Source organism: Buceros rhinoceros, unplaced genomic scaffold, assembly GCF_000710305.1.
Source record: "Buceros rhinoceros silvestris isolate BGI_N320 unplaced genomic scaffold, ASM71030v1 scaffold9725, whole genome shotgun sequence".
Lineage (NCBI taxonomy): Eukaryota > Metazoa > Chordata > Aves > Bucerotiformes > Bucerotidae > Buceros > Buceros rhinoceros.
Window position 1 is genome coordinate 1 of NW_010413386.1, and position 10,416 is coordinate 10,416.

Genomic DNA, 10,416 nt, shown 5'->3' on the forward strand with positions numbered 1-10,416 from the left:
CGGGCCTACCCGGCGTTGCCGGTGTGGGTGGTGGAGGACCACCAGGACGTGAGTGCCCGGCGCTGGGTGGTGGAATGGGGAGTCCCTCGGGTGGTTCATGGGGAACAGCTTTGCTTGTTTCTTTCTTTCTTTCTCCACGGCTGGAGACTTAGTCTGGTAGGTGGAAGGGAAAGGAGGTGCCCAGCGGATCCCCTGTGCAGTCCCCAGCAGCCTCCCGGGAGGATGCGCCTTTCCGCGGTGTCGCCGGGGTCCCCCCGCTCCGGGCGCTTCCTTGGGAATAGTCCCGCCTCCCCAGCCGTGCACAGACCCTAAACCTGCGTTTCACCACTGAAACATAAAGGAAGTTCAGGGCTCAGGTGACCTGAATTTCCTTCCTGACTCAGTGATTCAAGTTAACTAATGCCAGGATCGGGTTTTGATGTATTTTACACTAATTATTGCTGACTTTTTATTCCCTTTTTTCTTTCTTCTTTGGGCTGTATTTGCTGTAGTTAAAAGGAGATAATACCTGTGTTACACTCCTCTTAGAATTAGCTAGGCATCAGTGCAGTGCCTGGAAGCTTACCCCTACACAGCGTGTGACACGTGGGCAGCACGTGGGTAAATGCAATCACACCCTAGCAGGCAGAGTGACCGCCACTTGATGAGAAATGTTGAATCTGGAACTTTCAGGTTTCAGTGAAGTAATTAAACAAGGGGTTTATTGAGGCCTTAGCCCTAAGTAAACAGATTCTTTAGCCAGTGGTGTGGAAGCATGCTAATTTCGGTGAGGATTGCTGGGGCATGAAGACCTTGTGGAGGTAAAAATGAAAGATATTAACACTGTCAGAGTCTTGTAAACAAAATTTTAGCATAATAAAGTTTATTTTAAAAAAATATTCTGAACTTGTAAGTAAATCGTTTAACACAGGTTATTTTTGCTAAGAATGAAATACATGATGCTGTGATAGCTGTTTTTCCATGGTAACCAAGGGCTCAGAGTGTCACCATGATAGGAGTACTGAGATAATGACTGTTAATCGTTCAGCTTTGTTTTGCTCTCTGTACTTCTCTTTTCAGTTAACAAAGTCTATTCATACTAAATATGTATGCTGTGTTTTCCCCAAGCATAAGAAAAACTTCACAGAACCTTTGTATGGTCCTTTGCTGACACCCTTTAGGGCAAGGTGCTACTAGATGCCTCCTACTTTGATTAACAGTAACACCTGGTGTACAGGAAATTTTGTTCTTGATCCAAAGCAGGAGAACTTGCAAGTTTAGAGGTTCTGCTAAGTTTACCATGTCTTTCTCCATCCTCTCATAGTCTTACAGTTTGTAGTAACACTTACTACTTGAGGTGAAACTTTACTTGCGAAGACTGTAGGTTGTTTGGTAGGCCAGATTACTTCCTTTTCCCAAAGAAGTGAAAGTTGTGGATCAGGGAACCCCCTGTTATTTCAGACATTTTTTTAATCTGCTGTTGCAGTGGTGTACCTGTAACTGCACATGTAGTGGGTAAATTGAGGAATTCATTGCTAGACAGATGGAATATGGTCCAAATTTCAGCTGTCAGGCTTGTTGTATGGTTATGCCCATGCAATACACAGGATTTGTCATCTTCATCAGTTTTGCGCCAAAAAATTAACTCAGGTTCTGTTGTAGAGATCATGTGTAATTTTTGTTGTGCAGTTCTTTTACAGTCTTCGCATTCCCTGTAGAACAGGGCTGAAACTCACAGTGCTGGATTTGTGCTGGCAGCTAAAGCAGTTACTGCCCCATAACTGTGGGAGGGACTCCATGTCCTACAGCTCAGTCTCAGGTGTCATGGATCACCCATCAGTTTTCTCATTTTAACACCCTACAGGATTGCACTTCAGTGGTTTGCTGCACTACAAGTTGATGAGTTTGCCTCATCTGCCATTTTTGTCAGCTTTGAGTGAAGACCTTTAGCAGGGGATGACAGTGGGCAGTTGAGAAAGGTAATGTTTTTACTGCAGCCACTAAATCACGTAGGGATTAGGAATTAAACCCTTTCTTCAAGGAGGATAGGCTAAAAGATAAGATACAGTTTAAATGATGGTGGAGTCAGTTTTCAATCTCAGTTAACTTCTAAAACACAAGCAATGAGTTTTTTTTATCCCCATAGCACCTGCGCATGGTGAAGAAGCTTTATAGCATGGAGAAGGCAATGTGGGGGCAATGTTCGGCAGAAGAGGAAAGGCGTTCTTGGGGTTCACTTATTAAAAAACTAGGAATTGAATTGAGTGAGCAGCAAGAAGAGCTTCTGCAAACAAGACTTCTGTAAAGAAGGAAAGAGAGAGTAGACTGTGATTCTTCAGCAGCTTCTCATGTGTGAAACTCTTCGGCTCATAAAGGTTACAGTTCGTGAGCTCTCTTGCTGGAGTTGTTTCTCCTTTGTATTGTCTTCTGTCCTGTTCTCCCTCTAACCCGAAATCTGAAGGAGTAAGAGAGGAACTAATGTTTTTGTTGTTAAAGCCGTTGCATTTTTCAGTTCACTGGTTACAATAGGAATATTTTTATTTGTCGTTTTTTTAGGTTCTGCCTTTCATCTATCGTGCCATTGGTTCAAAGCATCTTCCTGCCAGTAACATCAGCTTTATTCATCTTGATTCCCATCCAGACCTTCTTATTCCTGTGAATATGCCTGCAGACACTGTATTTGACAAAGAAGCTCTTTTTAGGTAAGTCCTGGGTACTGCATCAGAATACTTGGAGGTCTGCTTCCTGGTGCCTTTGATTTACAGTGAGTATTGCTATGATTGCGTAGGCCATATGAACAAAAGAGTGTTAAATTGGCCTCAAGTTGTACATTCTGTTTTTTCACTTCTGCTGAAAACTTTTTTTTGGGGGGGATAAAAAAAGTTATGTTTCTGGTATTTTTTAATGTGGTCAAATATTTAAGTCACATATCCAGCCATGTAAGTTGTACAAATTTACTTTGTTTAGTTGTTCAATAGTATTAAGCTGTTCCTCTGAGGAACAGGACAGCACCCTGAGTGGATGCTTTATGTCTGAAGAGCTGTGGTTTTAAAACAGCCTTTCTCTCTTCAATTGGCTTTGAGATTGAAATAACATCTCTAGTGTTGACATGGTGAATATGTGAACAAGCTTTTCCTGTTCAGATCATTTAGACCTATATTTTCCCCAGCTTCTCAGGGAGGTCACAAGCCACAGAGTGATCTTTGCTATTGTCTTTCTTTTCCTGTTTTAAAACCAGTATTGATTGCTTCAGTGTTAGGGTGATTTACAGCAATGACACGATGATGTAATTGATATGTAAGTAATTGGATCATACGAGCCATAGTCAATATTTTGATTTCTTTGTTGGGTGAAGAAGTTTTGTGGGCTATTATCGCACACCTGAAAAAATGGAGTCTTGATAATCAGGAAAGTTGCTGTTTTGTAGGTGCTGACATTGTATTTAAAATCTACTTAGAGCAGTTTACAGTAAAATACTCCCTTGAGGTCAGTTTGACGATACTTAGAACAGTGTTGATGATGATGCTTGTACTCTCCTCTGTGTGATGTCGAAAGAGAACAAGGACAAGAAATCCATTGTAATTTATAATAAAAGTGCCATACTAAGAGTGAAGCTGATTACACTCTGTAGTCCTAACTTTTAAAATTCTACTGTAGACACGTTTGGTCTGTCTTAGAAATACAGATTTCTCTCTTTTTGTTTCTTTGGTGATATGACCCTTACACAGACTACTCATTTCAGCTTGTTTTCATGGAGGCTTTCAAGAAGTGGAAGATGTTTGTTGTGTTCTTGACCATGTTTTACCTTCACAGAAAGTAACAGTATTATCTCCAGTCTTTTTCCATTCATTACAGTGAATTAAGTATTGAGAACTGGATTATGCCTGCAGTTTATGCTGGCCACATTTCTCAAGTAGTATGGCTTCACCCACCCTGGGCTCAGCAGATCTCGGAAGGAAAACACCAATTTTTAATTGGGAAAGATGTATCAACAACTACAATCCGGTAAATGCTCTACTGTCGTATGCTAATAATGGAAATGCTATCTCTGCAGCTTTTTATGAGTGTTTTTTTGTTTTCTTAGATAAATAGGAAAATTTAACTTTTATTTGGGAGTTCCTTAGGACCTAAAGTGACTGACTGTGTGAGTTGATATCGCTAAAATTGTGCCTTAAATTCTTTTTTTATAGGTAATTTTAGCTATTCACATTTCATTTCAGCTACCCAGAATTTAAATTAGATCTCTTCATTAATGTCAAAATCTCAGAAAGCAGTCATTTTTAACAGAGGATTTGGGTAACAGAGGGCAGCAATCAGATCTTCCATGATCCTGCCTTATCAGGACAAAACAAACCCAGTTCCCTCCCCTTTCCCATTACGTGCTCCAGCCCTCTAATCACCTTAGCAGCCCTTCTTCAGTTTGTTATCTCTCTTGTCCAGGAGGCCCAAACCTGTGCAGAGTATGTGAAAAGTGACCTCATTGGTGCTGAATAAGAAGAGAAATCTCATGTGTGTGGGGTTTTTTGTGGTGTTTGTTTGTTTCTGTTGGTTTTGGGTTTTTTTAAAGTTGAGCACCAGGACAGGTACACAGGCAGACAGAATTCTCCATTCTTTGAAAAAGTCAAAGGTCAGCTGGATGAGGCCCCAGGCAACCTCATCTAGCTTTGATGTTAGTTCTGCTTCAATCAGATGCTGACAGGAGACTTCCAGATGTCCCATCCAATCTTAATCATTCTGTAATTTGGGTTCCGTTGACAGCTCATAATTCTGTGGGATGCAGTCAATGACAATTTTGCATTCACTGTATTGGCTGCATTATGATTTTGTACAGCTCGAATGGACATTTACAGATCACGTCTCTTGCAGCATACCAGAATAAATCTTACGAAGCAAATTTAACAGAAGACAGCAGAGAAATGCTTTGTTTTACCACATAAAAATGCAGAAGCTCTACAATTCTGAATCTGAGGCCTAAAGTAAACCTAAATAGTAAGTCAAAAGCTAGTGGTTTCAGGTACATTTAACCATGAGAACTAGCACACATACAGAAATACTTCATGCTGGCTGAATAGCTCTCCCACAGATCCCCTGGTCACCTTAGCTACCTTGAAAACAGCATTTCAAGCTGCCTTTTGAAGATGGTCAGGTATCTTTTCTGCAGGTTCTGGGCTTTCAAAAATCATAAAGGAAGAAAGGGAAGGAGTCTTGAGAAATAAGAACTTCCTAGTAGTTCTTTTGACAGCAGGTGGCTGGATAGGTAATAGATACCTTAGTGTCCCATTAAGGGAAAGGCTGTAGCATGAGCTCGTGTTGAACCTTGGAGAGGTTCTGAGAAGAGGCCTGGTGAATGTCCCATCAACAAGATGAGATTGTGATCCAGGCTCTCACCTTCGCAGGCTTAGGATAATCCAGCCACAAGACGTGGGGGAACTAAGTTTCATTTTTTGCTGGTCATGAAATTGTCTTTGTGGTTGATTGATGATGATGCCCTGTAATCAAATGAGGCCTTAACACAAGTAAGCAGAAATTCACTCTTCCTAAGCATGTTTTTTAATGTGAATTTATGATCCTTAAGGTTTAATGTACTAAAATATGGCTTAAAAAGAATATTCTTTAAATTTTCACTGTAAGTGGAGCTTTTAATGTTGTTTTTTGTTTATTTGGTTGGTTTTGCTTAATTAAGTGGATTCGGTTGATATGTAGCTATTCATCCTTGAGCTTTCTGCTATCCCCCACTTAGAACAGGGAATCTGTATCGGTAGTAAAAAAAAAAGTTAGATGCTACCTATTAATACATAATACTTTACTTTTACTAAATCAATACCCATGGGTTTCAGGCCAATTCTCAAACACAGCTAACAGAATTTTCCTTAAAAAATAAGCAATCCAAAATGAATTATCCATAGTTTTGCAGTCTTCTATGCTGTAATATTGATAATATCTTGTTAAATTCTGAATGTTGTCTTTAAAATGCAATTTAGTGGCAAATTAATCTTTATAGCACAAATGTAGAATCTTTTTCTTATCCATTAAAAACCTTGTAGGGATATTATAAAAAATACAGAGAGAATTTTAATGCATTGATTCAGCATTACGGAAGTGTAAAAAAAAAAAAAAAAAAAAAAAAAAAAAAAAAACAAACAAACAAAAAAAACAAAAAAAAAACCCAAACAAAAAAAACTTTGATTTAAAAACCTGCAGATTAAAATAAATAATTTTGTGTACACAGTTTTATTGCTTTTGTTACCCATCAATCATCTATTCATTCTTCTCAGAATCCATTGTGTACATGCTTTTTCCAAGCTCTTTGCAAAGTTGTATATTAACTGTGAGTTATTGTCAATTTCAGGGTTACAGGTACAGATCATTACTTTTTAAGTGATGGCCTGTATGTCCCTGCTGATCAGCTAGAAAACAAGAAGTCTTTAAATTTACACGTTATTCTCATCAATCCTACTGGAGCATCAAGCCACCAGGAAGAAAATGGCGAAGCAGCATCTGCTAAGAGACTGAAGCTACATACAGATGACACAGCGAGCACTGCTCCTGCCTCTTCACCAGTGGCTCCTGGTGACCTTGATCAGAGCACCTCATATCTGAAGAAAAAGGAAGTACAAAATGCAAGTCCCCTGAAGAAGACAGAAACATTGTTAGAGTGCTCAGCTTCAAGCTCTCTCAGAAACAGTGAATGCCCAATAAGGAAAGCTGTTGAAGATGTCTGCCAAGTGCTGCAGAAAGGGGATGCATATGTTTTAGACATTGACTTAGATTTTTTTTCTGTTAAAAATCCATTCAAAGAAATGTACACACAGGTAAACGTGATAATGGAGAGGCCTCTTACCCTTCACAGAGGAGTACCAGTCCTTCCAAGTCTATGGAGAAACTTTCAGCTACCCTAAATTAGCAGATCAGCTGATGGTGATTAGTGAATCACCATCCTTTGAAGGAGAGACATTCTCAGGGAGTGTACGCTCCAGAGAAGTACAACAGCCTAATGGGGGTAGATCCTTATATCTGAAATAGGTATTGAGTGCACATTCCAGCTCAAAGGTGTATGGCTCACTTGTGCTTGCTGCTTGGGACATAAAAGCTGTGCTTGGGTTTCCAGAGGTAGTGTTCCAAATGCCCGCAGCAAGATTCATCAGGGAAGGGTGACAGCTTGAATCATTTCTTACCCCAGAGAGTGATAACTTGTCCTCACGAGAGGCTGTAACTCTCATTTGCTTTGAAGTGCTGAGTATAAGGGTGGGCAAGCAGCAGTTTGTCTCTGATGCCATGGCTCTGAGATTAAGACTCTGCCTTGTATACCATTTATAACTTGCCTGCACAGCAAAGTTCACCTGTATAGAGTCATAAATCTGTAGATCTTCAGAGGTGGAAGCAATTAACAGCTTTTCTTGATGTGAACAGGATTTTTAGGAACGAATTTGTCCTGAAAATTGGGTGTGACATTTAGGTTTACAAATCATTCTTCTAAAAATTCTGGTTTTAGCATTTAAATCTCTTTAACTCTGTTTTAACTTCAGCCTGTGCTGGGGAATATCTGACAGTTTTGAGTTTCAGCTAGACTATTACTTCCTTGTTCAGCATAAGGAAGTCAATATAGTGTCTCTGACCTCTGTTAGCTTCTGACATTCGGTATTTATCATCACAGTATCTTCTGACAATGTGCAGTGCCAGTTTTTCAGAATCACAAAGGGAAGTGTACGACAAAGGGAAAGCACCATGGGGGTCTTGCCATAGAAGAATAAAATTCAATACCTCTCTTAGGTAAAATACGTTCTGAATAAAATAATGGAGGAGGTGGGGGCAGCGGAGGGGGCGTGTGTTTGGTGGGGTTTTGTGGATGGTATGTGTGTGGGGGGGTTCTTGTTTTGTTTCTTGTCTCTTTTTTTTGTTGTTGTTTAGTACTATGATAGGTTCTCAGTTCTTGGAACAATTTAGGAAGTGGACTTGCACAGAGCATCCAGTGTATCTTTTTTTGATATAACCATCTAATTTGCAGTTAGTATTTCTTAATTATGTTCCCTCGGTTGTAAATTAGATAATTCTATCTGAAAAATTTTCACAAGTTAACACCTGAAAAGGAAGCATTCAAGAAAAAGCTAAAAAGCAAATATGATTCACCACTACAGAATAGTATTGTCTTCCCATCAAAAAAGTCTGAATTCCAGAACATTACCCTAAAGATGCTTTGTGTTCTGTAAAAATTGACTAGTCTACCCTTTCTCCCTTTACCGAAAAAGCATGTTCACCTTTTGAATGCTGTTAAAGAAACAGTGAGATCTGTTTATCCTTGATTCATTAGACCTGAGTATTGTCAAGGAGTAGGTTTGACAAGCCCCTGTAATAGTTTACTTGTGAACTTGGCCAAGCACCCTGAAGCCTTTACCTGTCTGGTTTTCATTTACAATCATACTCTGCCATTAGTTTCATCTGCCTAAATCTACTATCTCAGTTTTCCTCAGCATCTCATTGGGACTCTAGTTGAGCAAGATTTATGCTTATATTCAAAGACTCTTTAACTAACAGACTGTAAATGCTTAGCTTTTAAAGCTGTGTTCTTGAAGTCAGATTTCAAGTTAAGCAATTAAAAAATGTCTGGCTGAGGCCGTGAAGTACTGCGTTCTCAAGCCTCATAGCCTCTTCCTCACCTGCATTTATAGAGAGTTGTCTGCAGTGCTAGAGTAGAGGAATGACCTTAGCGATCATTTTGGTTTTTTTCTCCTTGATGAAGGAGGGCTTTGAGGATTTTGGTTTTCATTTGAAAAGCCTCATTTTTTCATCTTTTTTCATTTTCAGACAGAATATGAACTTTTGCAAGAGTTGTACAATTTCAAGAAGCCTCGTAGAAATGCAACAGAGGTAGGGTATTTCCTGTGGGATGTGTGAGGGAGTGATTCTTCTGATTTACCCATGAAAAATGAGTTATGCCACAGAAGGAACCTATGAAAGGTGCTTAATGAAGTGATCTCCAATTAAGCTATGCAGCATGCTGAATGCTAATCAGCAGCATCTTGGGAATTCTTTCCTGTTAAGCACTTTGGTTAAATGTGTGAACTGCATAAATATTTAGCGTGAGTGTGAAAATTAATTGCTGTAAACAAGTGGTAATTGACAAGGAAGAAATGAAAACATAGTAAGCCATCTGCAATCTTGTTCTTTTTATGGCTCAGCAGGGCTTTGGTTTGGATTCTGTCAGTTTTTTCTTCTTTTGAGGGGGCTTTGTGGGGTGGGTTTTTTTTTTCCTTCCCTCCAGGCTCTCCCCTTCTGTGATAGTCAGAGCTGTGCTGAGTGCCTAACTGGTGCTGTACCTATTTATTTAGATGTGGAAAGGACGGTATGATAGCACTGTAATGGACTTTTCACTGTATGCTTCTGAATCAAGGAAATGTAAGCCTGCTGTAACAGCTGCCAAAATAGTCATTGGCCCTGAGCCCAAACCATGAAGACAGCCATTTTAATGGTCACTACGCCATGTAATTTCTAAACAAGATCTTGTCTTGTCTTTGGTAATCTTGTCTGAACACTGTTGCAGAGAGATTCAACACATAATTATCACAGATTAATGAATCCTAATTAATACATGTGTATAAAGACATGGAGATATGTGGAAGATTGGTCAAATTGATTTTCATATTTCATAGTCAATCAGCTATAAAAAGTTACCTGTTTGAAAGGTAGTTAAATGTGAAAAGGGTAAACGCTTGTGATTTCAGTTCGCAATATGATTTCAGTAAGTTATTTACAAAAGCCTATAAATTTGTAGGACAGATTCTGCCTGACTAACCTGACCTCCTCCTATGCCAAGGTGACCCGCTTAGTGGATGAGGGAAGGGCTGTGGATATTGTCTACCTGGACTTTAGTAAAGCTTTTGACACTGTTTCCCACAGCAATTTCCTGGAGGAACTGGCTGCTCACGGCTTGGATGGTGTACTCTTTGTGGGATAAAAAAACTGGCTGCATGGCCAGGTCCGGAGGGTGGTGGTGGATGGAGTTCAATCCAGTTGGTGGCCAGTCACCAGTGGTGTTCCCCAGGGTTCAGTACTGGCGCCTGTTCTCTTCAACATCTTCATCAATGATCTGGATGAGGGGATTGAGTGCATTCTCAATAAGTTTGCAGATGACATCAAGTTAGGTGGGTGTGTTGATGTGCTTAAGGTAGAAAGTCTCTACAGAGGGATCTGGACAGGCTGTATCAAGGCTGAGCCAAGGCCAGTTGTGTGAGGTTCAACAAGGCCAAGTGCTGGGTCCTGCACTTGGGTCACAACAACCCCTGCAATGCTACAGGCTTGTGGAAGAGTGGCTAGAAAGCTGCCCAGCAGAAAAGGACCTGGGGATGTTGGTCAACAGCTGGCTGAATATGATCCAGCAATGTGCTGAGGTGGCCAAGAAGGTCAACAGTATCCTGGCTTCTATCAGGAGCACTGTGGCAA

At 40.1% G+C, this 10,416-nt stretch overlaps 1 protein-coding gene across 1 annotated transcript in view; it reads left to right on the forward strand.

Annotated features, from left to right (window-relative positions):
- Nucleotides 1-3: 3 nt before the first annotated feature.
- The window catches only part of LOC104493936 (chromosome unknown open reading frame, human C5orf22), a gene marked incomplete at its 5' end in the record, with an annotated part of 15,823 nt that continues 5,410 nt past the window's right edge, over nucleotides 4-10,416 (forward strand). Inside the window, 5 exons of the mRNA XM_010136704.1 lie at nucleotides 4-48; nucleotides 2,536-2,681; nucleotides 3,835-3,984; nucleotides 6,329-6,791; nucleotides 8,782-8,844. Coding sequence (XP_010135006.1) covers nucleotides 4-48; nucleotides 2,536-2,681; nucleotides 3,835-3,984; nucleotides 6,329-6,791; nucleotides 8,782-8,844 — 867 coding nt within the window. The remainder of the gene's footprint in view (nucleotides 49-2,535; nucleotides 2,682-3,834; nucleotides 3,985-6,328; nucleotides 6,792-8,781; nucleotides 8,845-10,416) is intronic.